The 18,858-nt window shown below is 32.0% G+C and overlaps 1 protein-coding gene across 2 annotated transcripts in view; it reads right to left on the bottom strand.

The window, feature by feature from the left end:
• LOC148623567 (claspin-like) overlaps nt 1–18,858 on the bottom strand; it is a 71,528-nt gene that overhangs the window by 23,395 nt on the left and 29,275 nt on the right. For both annotated transcript variants that reach the window (XM_088565470.1, XM_088565471.1), the window contains exons 14-23: nt 18,170–18,796; nt 17,315–17,424; nt 15,383–15,621; nt 13,928–14,060; nt 13,122–13,223; nt 10,078–10,169; nt 7,835–7,917; nt 5,180–5,313; nt 3,786–3,903; nt 487–583 (exon numbers count right to left, since the gene is read on the bottom strand). In XM_088565470.1, the coding sequence (XP_088421596.1) occupies nt 487–583; nt 3,786–3,903; nt 5,180–5,313; nt 7,835–7,917; nt 10,078–10,169; nt 13,122–13,223; nt 13,928–14,060; nt 15,383–15,621; nt 17,315–17,424; nt 18,170–18,796 (1,735 nt within the window). The remainder of the gene's footprint in view (nt 1–486; nt 584–3,785; nt 3,904–5,179; nt 5,314–7,834; nt 7,918–10,077; nt 10,170–13,121; nt 13,224–13,927; nt 14,061–15,382; nt 15,622–17,314; nt 17,425–18,169; nt 18,797–18,858) is intronic.

Raw genomic sequence — 18,858 nt, 5'->3', positions numbered from 1 at the left:
ATTGTCTGACCCCTATCATCTATTTTTAGTAACAGCGGCCATATTTTTTGATGGATCAAAAATCCCCACATCAGTACTATGCAGGATACCCCATGGAACATTCATACCAAGTTTGATTCCAATTGGTCGAGTAGTGTCAGAGAAGAATAGTTTTGAAATATTGTTAATGTTGGACAACAATGACGGATACCAAGTGATGGCAATAGCTTACATGGCTTTGGGACAAGTGAGCTAAAAAGGTAAATTAATGATATAAAAAAACATAGAAACATTACTTCAATACAGCATTAAAATATTGAAAAATTCAAAAAAGTATCAAAAATTAGATTTTATTAAATAAAATGGTCTTGAACAAATCAAACATATTGTCACAGTAAAAATAATTTTGTCTGGTGTTGGCAAAATCAACACAATCTAGAAGAATGTTTAATGGAAAAGGGACAATCACAGGGGATGCACTCAGGTCGACATAAAAAAAATCCTAACCTTCTCTTTAGATTCAAAATCATCATCTTCTACATCACTGACCATCTGCAGACTGTCGTCATCAAACTCAGCTTTTCTTTTCTGTCCTGACAAGGTACTGAAACCATAACTATATATAAATTTTTTTCTATACTTTATAGTAAACAAATGCAGTTACAATTTAGATTTTAATTGAAAGCATTATGATATGGAGTACCAATTTTTATGGTCTCCTGGGAAGGGCCAAACCATAAAATCAGGAACCCAACTAACAATTACCTCAATTGACAAAAGTAAACTCACACAAAATGATGTTAATTTTACATGTGCAAGTTATTGTGTGAATACTTGAAAACATCCACTTTATAATAAATAAAATTCCATGACCTATAAACAATAAATCAGAAATTTGAAACAGGAGGGGTACTAGGAGTCTGAATCTTTCGCATAGTTATTATTTTCACCTTCAAGGGCAATAACTCTAGTAAGTAGTCCTACAACTTTGACCCAATAAAGAATTTGAAGGCATTATCATAAGGACCTTTTCATCACTTGAAAGTTTTTTTTTTATATCTATTATAGTTTTCAAGATATTGGCTAAAAACAGCAAAAACATTGATATTGGCTAAAACAGCAAAAACATTATTTTTTTGCCTTTTAAAGACAATAAACCCAACAAGGAGATGTCCTACAGCTTTGACCCAATTAAGACTTTATCATAAAGATAACTTCATTAATTGAAAGTTATTTTTACATCTTAAATAGTTATCAAGATAATGGCTAAAAACAAACAAGAGGCTCCCAGGAGCCTGAATCACTCACCTGGTTTAATTTTTGCCTTTCAAGGGCAATAACTCTAACAAGTTGTCCAACAATTTTGACTCAATTTGAATTATTGGTGACTTTTGTAAGCCTTATAATATGGATCATTAATTGAAAGCTATTAGCTAAACCTAACGCATATGGAGATGTATGCAAAAATCTGCTATCTGACCTCATTGTTCTATTTTTAGAAATGGCAGCCATGTTTTTTAACCAATCAAAAATCCAAACGGTCATTGTGTTAAGATACTCTATAAAACAAAAATGCCAACTTTCATTGAATTCTGTAGAGTGGTTTCTGAGGAGAAGATTTTTTAAAATAACATCAACACACCAAAAAACATCCAAAATAGGCAACAACTCCAACATGGGTCAACTGATTTTCACCAAAATTTTGACTATAGATACATCTCATCATGCTAAATACTTTTACCCTATGTTAGAACAACGCAACAGACAACGGATGCCAAGTGATGGCAATAGCTCAAATGGCCTATGGCCAGGTGAGCTAAAAAAAAATGTCATTTTTGCCTTTCAAAGGCAATTAGTCTAACAAAAAATCGTCCACCAACTTCGACACAATGAAGACTTTTGTAGGCCTTATCATAAGGATCATTTCATCAAAGAAAGTTTTATTCATCTATAATAGCTTTCAAGACATTGGCTAAAAACTGCAAAAAAAGTCATTTTATGCTTTTCAAGGGCAATAACTCTTACAAGGAGTTGTCCTACCGAGACTTTTGCTGAGCTCTCCAAGCTGAAGAAGATATGTACCAATTATTTCCAATATCTCTTATAGTTCGAGATACATGTAGAAATTGTAAGCTTGACTCCAATGGTCTAAAAATAGCAAAGGTGGCAATGATTTACAATTGATCTATATAAATGACACAATTTCCAAAGTAAATAACCTAAGGGTGCTGGTGACCAAGTTTGGTTATATTCCAATGAGTGGTTTTAGAAGAATTTTAAAGAAAAGTTTATGAATACAAACAATGATGGCAATAACTCGCATGGCCTTACACCAGCTAAGGTAAAAAATTAATGGGAGCATAATACTTTGGTTATATACACTTACCCTAAACTTCTTTTTAAACAGTGCAAACCTTTATGATTTATGGTGTAATATCTTGTGGGGTTGATGGGCTAGGATAAAACAATATGCCCCCAACTTATAGTTGAAGGGGCTTAAAAAGTATAAAATTCAAGATAAATGGTTGATGGCCTAACTGAAAACCTTAGTCTCATTCAGCGTCATAAGAAGATATTAACTAGAGGCTCTAAAGAGTCTGAATCACTCACATGGTTCAACATTCTATTTTTTGTTAAAGTAGCCATGTTTTTACACAGATAGAAAAAAAACACTCACACCTAAGGAACAATCAGATCAATTTTTTGTTCAATTCTGTCCAGTAGTTTCTAAAGGAGAAATTATTTTATAGTAGTAACATTAAAAATTAAAAATAGCATTGCCTTCAACATGATTAAACAGATTTACATGTTAAATTTCACCACAGAAAAATCTCATCATGCTGAACATTTTACCCTATGTCAGAATATGCCTAAACCTAACAGGTTTGTAGAAATATGCAAAAAAAAACTTCTGTCTAACCCAGAAGTATGGTTTTAATAGGTCTGGTAGTGTCAGAGGAGAATTTTTTTTAAAGAAATAACATTTAAAATAGCTAAAAAATGTCAAAAAAGGGCAATAACTGCAACATGGCTTAACAGATAAACAGGAAAATTTGATCACATAGATCTCATCATGCTGAACACTAGAATTTGGCTAAACATAACAGTTTTTGAGTTAAAGACTTTGGTAGGACTTATCATAAGGATCATTTCAGCAACTGAAAGTTTCTTTTTATCTATTATAGTCTTCAAGATATTGGCTGAAAACTGTAAAAAAAAAAACAACCCTCATTTTTCATCTTTCAAGAGCAACAACTCTTACAAGGAGTCACCTGACAACTTTGATCCCTGAAGACTTTTGAAGGCCTTATAATAAGGATCATTTCAGCAACTGAAAAAGTTTGGCTAACCCTAACGGTTTTGGCGATACATATGTGATAAACTTCTGTCTGACTACTATGTTTTATTTTTAGTAACAGCTGCAATGTTTTTTTGACAGATTAAAAGTCCACACATCAATTCTATGCAACTCCCTAAGGAACATTCATACTAAGTGTGGTTCTAAAAAGTCTGGTAGTGTCAGAGGAGAAGATTTTGGGAAGAAATAACATTTAAAATAGCTAAAAAACATTGAAACGGGCAATAACTTCAACATCACTGAACAGACTAAAGAGCCTTAGAAATCTTTGTATTCTTTAATTTGTCATGGTTTTGGAAATAAAGGATAAAATCTGGTAACAGACCCTTTTGGTCTTTTTATGTAAGGTGAGCTAAGAAGTGAAGCAGGAAAATAGTGCCTAAATTGACTGAAAGTTCTGACAAATCGAATTATGCAAAATATTCATAGTGAAAATAGATAAACTTACTTTGAGACAAACTTTCCAGAACAGAGTCCTAACAATTCATCCATGTTGCCTTGTGTACTTTCTGGAGCAGTGTTCATACCAAACAAATTCTTACATGACGTTTTTTTCTCATCCTCATCTTAAACAAAGTATTTAAATCATGATTATTATAAGCTATACAAGATTTCATTTTGATTGTATATGGAACTTTTTGTGAACAATTATCTAGTATATAAAATTTCTTTTAAGGTTCTGCTAAAGTCAATATCTAGGACATTCCTTACTGAAATGTTTTCATTCATAGTTTTAATAATACATTAAATTGGGCACTGAAACATTGTTAAATGCATCTTTCTATGTATATAACACACAACCACAAGTCAAACTTAGGAACAAAAGTTTTATAACTTCTATATAACATTAACAACAAAAATGTAAACAACATATTTTAGAATAAATCTATAGCTGTCAAAAACAAGATTTGAAGTCTGAAATTCATGTAGTTGTGCTCCTAAATGTATGAAAAAAGAAGCTGTCATTTTCATTAATTTTTGTTTCTGTTGAAATATGCCTGAACTTAATTATTACACTAAATTGTACTTTTCTTGTACAATTTCATTTGATATCCACGAATAAAATGCATTAAATACATGAAATAGGTGTCTATACATTTATTGTCTTGCAAGACAAAAAATCGACCTAGATAAGTTTGTATAAGGGTCGCTTTTTAACAAATCTCACTGCAAAGCGAAAGTGGTTATTCTACGGCAAGGAAGACTGACACACTCAAGCCATATAAGATAAAAGTTTGAATATAACGCAAGAATTCTTTTGAAATTTACGTACTGTGATATAATGCGGCTCAAATATGATCATAATTTATTTGAAAACTAATCAAGAAATAGATGAAATGAAATGAAAACAAGACACGTCCTCACCTGTGTATCCGTTATTGTTATTTTTTCACAAAGGTTAAAGTATTTTTAACCCTGGTGAATGTCCTGTTGGCAATCTTCGGAAGTAATGGCGAAAAATAATTAGATCAGACCTATCTTATCTGATTAAAAAACGTTGTTTTCACAATATTCTGTAGGTATTATCGACATTAATTGCTTCACTTGCATTACTACAAACTTATTTCACTGAATCAGCAAAATTCAGTAGAATAAAAACTGAACAAATTTGGCAGCTAGTGCAGCTTTAAGAAATGTCCTAAATTTTGAACTGAAATTAGCTGAACCTTAAATATCAATTTTTTGCCTTTCAAATGCAATAACTCAATTACCTCAAACAATTCTAGCCCTAGGGCCCCAAAAAGATGACAATAGCTAATAAAATAAATAACTTGATCTTTTAGTTTTAAGCAACTTTAAAATACATCAAATATGTAGCAAGTCAATACTGAATAACATTACCTGTAAATCTACCCGAACATAGACCAAGTAGTTCATCCATATTTCCCTGATCCTGAGTTGGCCAGAAGTTCTTTAAGTTCGGAGACATTGTTTTCTGTTCATGTGATTTTCTATCTGATCCAACCTTTAAGAAACTAATTAAAAAAAATAAATAAAATAATAATAATACCGGGTAATTAAAATTTAGGTTTCCACGAAAGGTGTAGAAGATGCTTCCCTTTTCCTGATCTATTTTTTGATATACAAATTACCAAATGAACTGCAAATCATTAATTGGGATGGCCTAATGAACCAAGATATCAATTTTCATCGAAATTGGACATCTTTTAATTTTTTACTGTTGTGGCAGCCAATGTGCAGCTAAAACTGTCAACTGAGCTGCAGATTATTAATTGGGACATCTATAAGAACCTAGATATCAATTTTCATCAAAATCAGATAACTCTGAGTTTTCGACTGCGTTGGCAGCTATTTTGAGAAAAGATGGAAAACATTACAACAAGAGGTTCCCAGGAGCCTGAATCACTCACCTGGTTGAATTTTGCATTTCATGGGTAATAAATTAAACAACAATTTTGACTCAAGAAAACTTTGATAGGACTTATCATAAGGATCATTTCAGTAAATGAAAGTCTAAATCTATCATAGTTTTCAAGATATTGGCTGAAAACTGTAAAATAAAAAAAAAAATAAAAAAAAAACTGTCATTTTCCCATCAAGGGCAACAACTCTTATAAGAAGGCATCTCACAAATTTTATGCCTGAAGGCTTTTGTATTCCTAAAAATAAGGATCAATTCAACTATTGAAAGAATTTGGCTAAATCTAACAGTTTTGGAGATATTTGTGAAAAACTACTGTCTGAACCACATGTTCTATTTCTAGTAACAGTGGCCATGTTTTTCGATGGATCAAAAAACTCCACTTCAATTCTAAGCAGGATACCCCAAGGAACACTTATACTGAGTTTTGTTTCAATTGGTAAAATAGTATCAGAGGAGAAGATTTTTGAAGAAATAACATTAAAAATAGCCAAAAAACGTTGAAAAGGTGCAATAACTCCAACATGGCTTAAGAGATTAAAATGAAATTTATCCGCAGATAGATCTCATCATGCTGAACACTTTTACCCCCATGTCAGAATTTGGCTAAACGTAACCGTTTTGGAGATATCTGTGAAAAACTACTGTCTGACCATTATGTTCTATTTTTAGTAACAGCGGCCATGTTTTTTGACGGATCAAAAATCCCCATATCAGTTCTATGCAGGATACCCCAAGGAACATTCATACTAAGTTTGGTTCCAATTGATCAAGTAGTTTCAGAGGAGAAGAGTTTTGAAAAATTGTTAACGACGACGATGGACGCCAAGTGATGGCAATAGGTCACATGGCCTTTGGCCAGGTGAGCTAAAAATTATGGCCGAAACATTGATGAAATTGTCAATAAAGCTACATATTATTAATCAAGACAGCCTAAATATCCTTGATATCAATCTTCACTGAAATCTGACAATTTTCATTTTTTTACCACATCGGTGGCTATTTTGAATATGGCCGCAAAGACTCAAGTGATTTTTTCCGCATTTTCATTCAATTCATTCAGCTGAATATGCATACCAAGTTTCGTCAAATTCTGATCAGCAGTTTACGAAATATATGAGTTCATAGTTTCTACATAAAAATTTTGAGTACACTCAGTGAGGCAGCCATTTTGAAAAGATGGAGGAACCTGGAAAAATATTTTTGGAGTTCTGCATCTTCCGAAGAGTAGATCTAACTTCCTGTAAACTTTCATCCCAACTGGATGAGCCACTTATGAGAAAATGTGAAGACAACTTCAAGAATTTTTATGACAGGAGAATTAAAATAATAATGAGAAGAAACAGAGTAAAAACAATAAGCCTCTGACCAACTTTGAGGTCAGCGACTTAATAAATAAAATAAATATTTTAAACAGGCATGTAAATTGGACATTCCCTTTCTACTTGAAATTGGGATAAAATTTTAGAACCTTACTGATCATGCTACCTATTACCCCATATGCCCACATATGCATTCTTTATAAAAATCAAGTCCCTTAAAAAGCAGCCACTAAACAGGTTTCATAGGCAAGAAAATGGAAATGTGAATTTTAATCTGTCGAAGGAAAGAATAAACAACATGCTATGACACAATGATAGATGCACTCTCTGAATTACATGTCAAATATATTCATAACATGGGATGCCATAAAATTTGAAAATATGGTATTAACCTTTAAACATTAAATTCTGAAAGTATGGCTATTTTTTCATTTCAATCCAAACTGCCATTTTAAAAGAAATCCATCATTTGTTATGTTAAAACCTCACAATGCAAGTTTTAACGATTGTGATTTAAAGTCTTTTCATTTTTGCAATAACTTCATACAACTGTAAGGAACATAATATTTTGCAGGAAGCCAGGTTTTTTTGTTTACACTGAAGCTTCATAGTTCTCACCCGCACAAGTTTTGCATTTTCTTCCTTCTTTTTAATTCATAATCAATAAAACTGTTTCCTTCAGCAATTGATATATTATACATGTACTAATATGTTCTGACACATTTCTAGGCTAATATTAACATATAATTCTATCAATAATGTATGGCAGGGCATCTGACTAATATCACACACCCGTCAGCATCTAACATCTGCGACTCTTCTATGTAAAAGTTCACACTCTGGGTATTGGAATCCAATGAAGGTGTCTTCTTTAGCTGAAAAAGCAGAAAATGTTGTTCATAGTTGTTTATCTCTTGACTTTCGAACTTGGAAACACATGATTGTTCTCCATTTCACTTCTATCACTAGATATTTTGTGTACGGAGCAAGTTGCTGACTTACTTAATTTCAACCAGGTTATATGAACATCTGAACACGAAAAGTTTTACTTTCAGAAAATTAAGATGGTGGATTATTACATCTCCTAGCTTGTACGTGAGATTTATATATTTCAAAATGACAATCCCGATTTAACTTGACTTCAAATAATTTTCATTGTTTAATATTGGAATAATCGCTGTTTTCCAGACTTCACAGAACCATCCACTAATAGACAAATTGAAGTATACAAGTCCATAGGACTTTCATGTCAGGTTTGTGTATGAATGGCCAAATTTTATGCATCAACATTTTTCTGATAGGCATACCGCTACTCGTACAAGAAGTTCGTATCATAGATCAACTAAAATTAACTTACAACATATGGCCAATATATATAGTCGCACACCAAATTTAAAATCAATCCATCCATTGGGAGCCAAGATTTTTGTGACAAAATTTTCCATATCATTTTTAATAGTGAAAATGGCAAAGTCTCACAAAACAGGAAGTTGATATTTGACAGCACCCAAAATCACTTACAACAAATGCTTTATTTATATGAAGTTATACACCAAATTTGAATTCAAGCCATCTGTTGGGGCCCAGATAATTGCTACAAAATTCTGATGAAAAGACAGATATAGTGATTCCAATATACCACACACTCGTTATAAATATAATCAAGTCTAAGCTACAAACTACATCCCAACTCTAGAATCAATGCAGAGTTGCAAATTTGCATCTCTATCCCTCAGGGGGATTAGTACCCCTTTCTGTTCTCTGACATATATGGCAACACCGCCTGCACTAAGTCCAACGCTCTAGACCACTCAGCCAACCAGGCTATATAAAAATATAGCTTTTATTAACTGAGTGATACATCCTCGTAAATAAATCTAGAGTGTGAACATTAGCACATGATGTAACTGAATAGGACAACCTCTGATGGTATCAAGTAAGACAATAGAGGATCTGTAACAGTATACAAATACAGCCACACCAAGTATATAATACATATAAGAAGTCTAATGGGGTGGGGCAACTCTACCATCTTACTTGCTAGTACATTACTACGTAGATACATAGCATGCAAGGTGAAAAATTCCCAACGATGTTAGAATTTGTGGTCATTTTTTCCACAGGACTCAGAATATGATGACTCTATACTTCTATACTCTATATTTCTATTCTATACATTATCTTCCCTGTATCATTTTGATCCGATGGAGCAGTGTTGCGAATAGAGTCGTCACATTCTGAGACGTTGTATAATATTGATTTGCTGTGACATGCATCATTAATTTGATCCTCTATCCTACATAATAACACCTAAATGAACTGTCCAGTGCTACCAAATATTGTGTACTAAGTTACAGTCCTAGATTAATCCTGCAAGGAGGAATGATACTGCCAGCGAAAGCTATATTTTCATAAGAAGAAAAGTTTGTACATGTACATCTCTCATCAAAAATTGATCTTAATAATTCATATTGTTTTCCTTATTCATTAGTTTCAAACATTAATAAAACATTTGTCATTTGAATCATTTAATAGTATATTAAAATTTAAGTTTTCTTTCATGTAGATTTTTTCACGCCAAATGAATCTAATTTCCGACATTTAGCACTATCAGCTGAGCTCAGTTTTTTTTCAACAGAACTTGGAATTATGAGACATCGCCGTGCCAGCAATTGAATTGCCCAGTCAGAAATATTCCATTGATGTATTGTGTGGGTCATTTTTCAGCTTGTATGTTTTACATTTTTTAGTTCCCTTCAAGCGCAACCATGACATGGAATCGAATAGATTGCAATGCAATCATAATGGCATTGATAGTATAAGGACAACTAATATTACATTTTGAAGAATCTTGACAATAGTTCAATATGAATGACAAAAGTCACATTGTATAACCATTTAAACATAAAATAGCATTATTATAATTCGTTTTAAAAAAAGACTTTAAGTAAAACATAAAGTAGCTCCCAGTCAAGTGAAAAGAAGCATGGAAGAAGAAACTATTGCCTAACTAAATATTTTTTTAAATAACTTACCTGAGTAATGTCTGTCAAATGTTTAGAAAATGGGGAAAAATGTTCCTCCCCCATATCTTCTATATGGTCTTTGGATTCTCCTTCTCCATCACCTGAATCATACAAATATTTTACGCTTTATTCCTGTGTTTGAAGTTACATAACTCAGCAACATAAAATTTGGAAATGATGACAATCAAAATAAAGTTTATAAATCATGAGATTCTGCAGTTAGAGTGCGAAATGTGAAAACAAAATTTTGATTCTCATTTAACTTTTCTGCAAAAATTTGGATGGGGGCAAATTAATTTTTTAATTTTTCCTACTGTCAATTGTGCCAGAAACCTAGCACTGTTATCATAATATATGTGTGATTGGTGATCAATTTTACCAGCACAAATGAATTGAGCAGCTCTTATCAATGTATATCATGTCTCTACATCAATCCAGAACAATATTTCAAAGAAATAGCAGTGAAAACTATATTTTACGAACCAAAAGTTACTAAATAAAAATTACTGTAAATTAGATCCTGACAAGACACAGAATGTTTCCAGAAATTTGAGAAAACGCTTTCTGAAAATAAAAATAAATTGGGACAGACATGAAAAATAGTGTTGTGCTGGGATGAGAATCTAGGAACTTTTTATTATGGCCTAACTAAAAAAAAAAAAGAATCAAACTGCTGTCAGCACTTTTTTTTTTTTTTTTTTGTGGAAATAGTAGCATGAACAAAATTTTAAAGATTACATGATGAAAAATATAATTATAATCATACATTTGCATTTTCCATATTATTAGAACCATTTTTCCTAATATGTCTAAAGTACATGAAAAACATGTAATAGAAGGTTAAACAGCATCACACATATTTACAAATTTTGTTGTTTCACCTTTTCCCTACTTTTTAAACCTGTCCAATATTAAATTTGCAATCACATTCAAAATTATTTCAACAGATTATCCTACACGGTAATCATACTCTAACAGAACTTACTTCAGCTTAAAAAAATAATTTCCCTGATCAATAATAGACACATTACATGAATTTGAATTTTCCCACCAATTTTAATAGTTGAAATAACTGCTCTTCAATTCCTGTTTTTTAATCATAAAATATTGATGATAGGGTGGAGATTTTGAATGATAGTTGTATCAAGTGGAAAATGCTTGGCACATTTAATGCTTCTTGACACATTACTGCAAGAACTTCATTCTGTTAATGCTAATTCATTACAAGGATTTAAATATAGAAGGATTCACATCTCGTAATTTATTGCAATACCTCGCATGGCGAGATTTGAGTATACTCACCACAGCTACTTGCCGCTTATACTGCTATTGAAGTCAAAATTGGGTCATATAAAACATTGATATCATAAAAGCAGGTGAAGCTACAGCTATGAACATCCTTATATACACCCTCAGACCACTTTTAATCTCAATTTAAAACAAATTTTATGATAATCGTTCAGGTTTTGAAGAAGGAGTTAGAATTTCAATTTTGGAGGGAATACCTTTCTCGAGGGCATAATTCCGGCTGCCATTTTTTATGTATCAAAAGTTGGTCAAATAAAAAAGTTGATGTCACGAAAGAATGGGAGGCAACAGCTATAAAATTTCTTATATACACCCTCAAACTATTTTTGTTCAATTTAAAACGAATTTTATGACAATCATTTGGGTTTTGATGAAGGAGTTTGAATTTTAAATTAGGAGGGAAACAGCCCTTTAAGGCGGGACTACGCCGTTAGGAATCAAAACGAAGGCATATAAAAACGTTGATATTGCAAATGCAGGGAAAGCTACAGCCATAAAACTCCTTATATACACCCTCATACCATTTCTGATCAATTCTAAACAAATTTTATAATGATTGATAGGGTTTGGAAAAAGGAGTGAATTTTAAATGAGGAGGGAAGACCGCCTTAGGTGGGACCAAGTTGAAAATTTGATAAGAGATTAAGGTCTCGAATTGAGGTATTGATCAAAACAAAACATTGAAAAAGTCTGGAGGCAACTTGAGGTGGGATATTTTAATTTTTTTTCTAACGATATGGGTCGGAATACCTACATTTATCGTAATGAAATGTTGCAGTAATGGAAATCTACATCTGACAGGGCACGCTCAGCATCAACGAAATGCATTATGGGTAATCTCACTGTATACCACCCCACACAACATATTTATCATCATACTAAGTAAAATTGTGTGAGATTCCAATCCCTGCTATATATAAATCCTTGTTTATTACTAGACATCCAGAAAAAAGTCCTTCAAATCTTCAGTTGATTTGAAGACTAGATCTTAATTTTATTTTGTAGAAATTATAGAATATTATAAAGCTGAATAATTGCCAGAAACATATTTAACTGATTATATGAGAGGTATCAAATGATATAGAAAGAATTACATATGGACTATATTTTTGTGTAGAGTTCAGAAACAGTAGGGAAGTTCCAAGCATGAACTGGTGACATAAGGTATTTTGATAAATCAAAAACCTGAAAATAGTAATTTCACCAAAATGTATACTGACCTTCAAACAATTGTAACAAATAATTGCATATAGTTTGTAGTAAATATAACAAAACTTTTCCAAAATATTGTATGACATGTAAATTCTTGATCCACCCACATTTTTAAAAATGAAGTCTCATTAGGCTGAGAGAAACCAATCAAAAGCTGACATCATCTGAACTTATCCTTCACTAATATTTACACACTGTACATAAAAACTGAAACTTTCAGTTACAATTGCAGTTATATACATCTAATAATATGCACCTTGTCAATATGTTTGAAATGATACCTCTTGTAAAAGTTCATAGAAACAAGTAATGCATGATTACAAGATGATCCATGAGTTGATTGTACAAAGCCAACCAAAAAAAGTGGAAATTGGAAGTGGAAAAAAATGGTAAAATTACTGTAATGGTGAAATCTGGATTTGAAAAAGGGGAAGAAGATCTTTTCTGCTTGTACATCAAAACTAAAACATTTAAAGAGTACCTGCCTTTGAGATAACAAAGTGTCAACTTTCATGTTTTTAAAATAAATGTACCTTGTTTGTTTATTGATGACAATCTACTCTCTTCATCATCACTGATCTCTAACCTCTTAGCTTTCTTCTTCGTGGATGATGCTTGCTTTTTCTTTATAATATCTACAATGATTTCAATTTGTTTTATTAAATATTTTTGAAGTATCTGAAATAAAAAAAGTTGATAGGTGGGTTAGCAAGTTTATCATACATCTCTTACCCATGCTGGTATGACTACTAGTTAGGTTCACAAATTATTGTTTTAACTAATTTTATAAATCTAGGTGTTGGTAATAAATTACTGGATAACAAACTGAAATTTAAAGAAAAATTGATGTTCTGAAGTTTACAACACCCAGCAGTTAAGTTATTCTTCTTTATTTGCCACAGATCCACACGATAATTCTCTCCCTGCAGCAACTTTTTCAATTTGGCAATTATAAACTATCATAAATTTGCACATGGCTGTCACATGCACTTGTATCTATGAATGGCCGGTGATTATAAAATATAACCATTGATTGAAACTAGTGCCACTAATGGTTTTACTGACCTAACCACATGTATGACCAATAAACTTCTAAACTGTTCAGATTATAGTTATACTGTCAATACTACCTTCTTGGTTCGTTTCAGTATTCGTCACATTCAGTTATTTTTCTCCTTCAAAGTTCCATAATATGAAGAACAATACTAAAAGCTTCTTATTGATTTAGAAGCAAGGAAAACAGAAAATGATGTGTCTTCAAGTCTGATACAGACTCAAGACTTAGAGCAACCTTCAATGAACATTACAACTACAGGCTACTTATTTTTTTACTTCATACCATCATCATCTTCAACTCCATCATCACTGTCTTCATTGTCTCCATTATTATCACTATCTGTTAGATGTAACCTGAATTCATCTTCATCTTCATCATCATTTTCCTCTGCTTCATTGTCATAGAAAGGATTTTCCTTTAGGAAATCAAAGATAAATTTAGACTGAAATTTTTATGCCACAATACATAAAATAAACTGTATGGCAGAGACATGTCCAATGCTGTTATTCAATATTAGATAATGACTGCGGACATGCATGAAACAGATATGGAATGTAATGTTATGATGCTAATACAACTTCATACCAAATATGATTGACCAAGCAAAAGTGGTTCATATTAAAGTGATGTAATATGAAAACTTAACATTAAAATCTTAATAACAAATTGGAAGTCAATCAGCTGTGACTGCATGGGAATTTGCATGAAACAGATAAAGAATTGTGATATAATGATACTAATGCAACTATATTCCAAATATGATTGACTTTGCACAATCCAAATATGATTGACTTCGCACAAGTGGTTTTTAATCAATAGAATATGAGAAAACTTAACACTTAAATCTTCATAAGAAATTTGAAATTTTGATGTCATTGGACCTTGACTGCCGGGCATATGCATGAAATTGTGATGTAGTGATGCTAATGCAATTGCACACCAAATATGATTGACATAGCATAAATGGCTCATATCAAACAGACCTTATAAGAAACAGTGTTCATACACCTTTTTTTGCTCCAATTTTCCAGGACTTTTCATTATCATTAACAGTTAGAGCTGTGTAATCAGGGTATAATATGTCCTTTTCCCTCCTTTTATAGATAGAAACAATACAAATTAACAATGTAGCAAAGTTTCATGGATTCCTGAAGACAAGAAACACATTTTTTATGAATAAAAATCCCAACAGTCAACATTTACCTTAGATTTATTGATTTTTGCTACAAAAAATGTTGGAAATTAACAATTTCAAAGGACAATAACCTCTACCCTTAACCATCAAATTCAACTCATCCCCTAAAAAAAATACAGTGATTAATTTGAAATTTGCATAACTGAATGTATTGCTTCCTTGAAAACAAATTTCCTTCCAGTTCATGTATATGTTGTTGGACAGTCACTGAAGATGTCTATGAAAAAATTCTTCAAATTGCGTACAGTGGCAGTAATTCATTCTGGAATATTGATATTGTAACATCAGTCGGCCTTTAACATTTAACAACTTACATGTATACAAAAATAGTTTTTTTCAGAATGTAAATTGCCTATGCATGCTATAGATTCTCTCAACAATATACCATACTAACAGTCTAAAATATAAATATTTAGCTTAAAATGTTTCTATGGGCAAGTCTCCTTGGGAAAAAGGTGCCTACCCAAGTACCTTGGATGTTTTAATGGAACACTCCAATATAACAAATGTACACAATACATATGTGATTCAATTACCCATACCTCTTTTTCTTCTTCAATCACCTCTTCTTCATCATCAAACTGTTCATCAAAATCATCATCCTCTACATCAGTATCAGATTTATCTGTCATTTCATCATCATCATCTAAAACCTTATCTTCCTCAACATATCCTTCCTCATTGTCCAGATCAAACACCTCTTGTCGTTGTTTACGATTCTCTTCTCTTTTCACTTTCATTTTTTGTTTCAACCTTTCCTTCAAGGCAACCAGTTTTGCACCTTCATATAGTGAAATATATTAAAGCATAATAATTTTGGGAAATCTTAACTGGGTTTTTTCCAGGATTTTGAAAGCTTTACTCACTTTTCTGTGAGAAAATGAGGACAATTCTAATGGTACATTTTTTGAAGTAGTATTTGCATCTGAACCGTGCCTGAAATGGCCGGTTGCCCACTCGTCAATTCTTATTTTCATTTTTACCACTTCCATTGACAAAGGTAGATAACTTAGGTAAGTGATTAATTTGTCCCAGCATGACTCGGACCATGTACAATATGATTCGACCAACATTGTCCAACAAAGCCTAGATAAATAATGGCCTTCATGATTGGTTAACAGAAATACATTTGAGCAACAGCAACAACATTAACAAATCAAATCAAAGATTAATATCTAAGATGGCAGAGATAGGCCTGGAAGCATACCTGCCAACTTTTGAAAATCCCCATGGGTTTTTTTTAGATGGGACAATGTTTGAATGGACATTTTTGGACATATTTTGCTAACTGCATGCGTTTTACAGTAGTAATGTATGAATGAGACAACCACTATAGTATTAATGGGCCTTTTTCAGTTGAACATGTCTATGCACTGTTACAGACTGAAGTTTGTAAGCCCCTTTCAATGGCCTTCTCCGAACCTAATTGAAATTCTGAAGTTATAGCTAAAAAAATTAATGAAAAAACTATTACTTTCATTCATTAGTATTTCTATTATTTTAAAATACACTGAGCACATCTCTCCTTCTTTCCTTTAAAGTTGGGGAAGCAGTGTACTAATTGGTACTTTTTTAAGTATATATCAAAGGTTTGGTCAAATCAGATATCTGGTGATTAGAATCAAGTCTTGGTAAAAAAAATTGGGCAACATTTTCTTAACCATGAGGAACAGTATATGAGGAAATGTAAGAAATAGTTAAAAATGTTACCACCAAATTTCCAAATTCATCACCATTTAAAAGGAACAGTATTTTTTTTTATCTATAGCAAACAAAACTTTTGGAAAATATACTGCACTGTTGAAATTACAGGAAATGTGAAAAAAGAATTAAAACTGCAGGGGAGGTAACTCATTTTGTATTAACAATGGTAATTTTATAATTAGTTTACTTACATATGTGGTTCTAGAAATTTGAGACCTGTTAAATTGACAGTATTTGTCAAATTAATTGTGGAATAGAAATTAAACTTTAGAAAATGATTGGCTGTTCATAAAACAGTTGTAGATCCAATCAGCTTTTCTTCCAATCGTCATTTACTCCACATAATTGATGAATTAGGTAATTGTTTACACAAAATTTTGTCACTCTTGCAACTTGAACCAATGTAGGGCTTACAGCTCTTTATGTTTTTTGTACTTTCAAATATATCAGGTGACGAAATGAGATTAGATTATTTTCGTCATCTTGAAGTTTTTTGTCAATGACAAAAATGATAAGCGCTAGAAAAATAATAATCTTTGAAGGAGAATCCAAAGAACATCAATACTAGATAAATGATGAAAAAGCAATCAATTCCACTCTTGTGCTATTAAAATATCAATGATTAAAAACTCAGTGATTTAATTTACCCTGATATACTACTTCTAACACTGAAAGTATTTTTCCCAAACCTATAACTAGAGCAAGTTAAATATCAAATGTGATGGAAAGTAACCTCAAGTTTATGACACTGGCCTTAAAATCAATCCTACCTGGAGTGTCATACTGGCTCATTGAAGCTTCTTCTTCTGTTACATGGTAAACAAATGTGTTTAACTTTAATTCATCTTTCTCCTCTTCATTTTTCTCTTTCTGAACAACACTGAAGCAAAACAATTTTTTTATGACCTATTGAAAAGTTCTATTCACTAAAAGATACAAAAAGTTTGATTTGCTGATGTGGTTTCAACTTAAAAAATGCATGAGGCTTCATAGAGCCTGAATTACTCATCTGTGTTTCATTTTCACAAGAATCATGGACAAAAAAAATCTCCTTTTAAGTAGCAGTCTTTAAAGAAATTAGACAGGAGGTGATTCATGCATGTCAAAACAACTAAATTAACTACTATTTCTAATTCAGTCTAAGTTTGTCATTCTGTTCTTGATTTGATTGATGTGTGTATGGTTTTCTCAAATATACAGACCAGAAGTGAATACAAAAAGGGACTGTTGTTACATAAAAAATATAGCATAAGTTGACAAAGAAAACCATTGTTTATTTGGTGGGTTTTTCAACACCATGGATCACCTCTACCATAGGCAGTGTCTAAATTTTACATGGATTGGTACTAAAAAAAAAGAAAACCTAAAAATAACTTCTGCAAGGAATGTTATTGGTCTCATTAAATGAATTGTGGTACAAATGATTTTGCAACATTTCTTTCTAATTATCAGTAGTAGTTTTTGAGTTGGACTCATAAGCTGATCATCAACTATGACATGAAAGTCAATGACTCCTACAACAGTTGTAATATGACTTTGGTCCAACCAAATTAATTGTAGCCATAATTTCCTGCTGAAAACCTGCTTAAACCAAGAAAATTATGCAGGGACTCAGCAGTACCCACCTTAGCTCTAAATCTTTTGGCACATATTTGGGTTTCTTCTTTGAATGTTCCATAAACCTATCCATTAATTTATTGACTCCTGGCTTCTTAGATTGCACACAATTCACTTCCAAGTCAATAACATTCCCACAACCAACATTTAGTTTAGGCAGTTCTGATAATATAGTTAATTTCTTGCTTAATAGTTTAGATTTTTCTAAGTCTTTATTAGTAATGCCATTCTTATTTTCCTTATTAGCAAGAGAGTCTTGAAATGAGTTTTGTGATTCAACATTACTGGTTTGTTCACATCCGATTTCATTATTTTTAACATTCTTTTGTGAACCATTCAAATTCTCAATCACACTATCCTGTCTTTCTTCCATTGAATTCTCTTCATTTTCTGTCACATTAATTTTATCCTCAGTTCTCTGCCATGAATCATCAGTCACATGATCAGAGGTGAGTTCAGGTAGATCATCATTGTCACTATCTATTCTTTCAGAATTATTATCCATTTCAATGGTTTCATCACTATTGACATGTTTACTTATGAGACCCTCATCATTTGATGTGAGGGGTGACTTGTCACATTGTTTTTCTTTGAGTTTTGCTCTTGTCATCATTTCTTCTAGGACTTTTGCCTTCCTGTTAAAATATTAAGTTGTACATAAATTTGTCTTACTTTGAAATATTTAATTCAAATGATT

The sequence above is a fragment of the Perna viridis genome, chromosome 2 (genome assembly GCF_037379345.1).
Source record: "Perna viridis isolate PV_CMFRI_1.1 ecotype Kerala chromosome 2, ASM3737934v1, whole genome shotgun sequence".
In the NCBI taxonomy this organism is placed as follows: Eukaryota; Metazoa; Mollusca; class Bivalvia; order Mytilida; family Mytilidae; genus Perna; species Perna viridis.
Note: the sequence above shows the minus strand (reverse complement) of the source record. Positions and strands in the feature narration are given on the sequence as shown.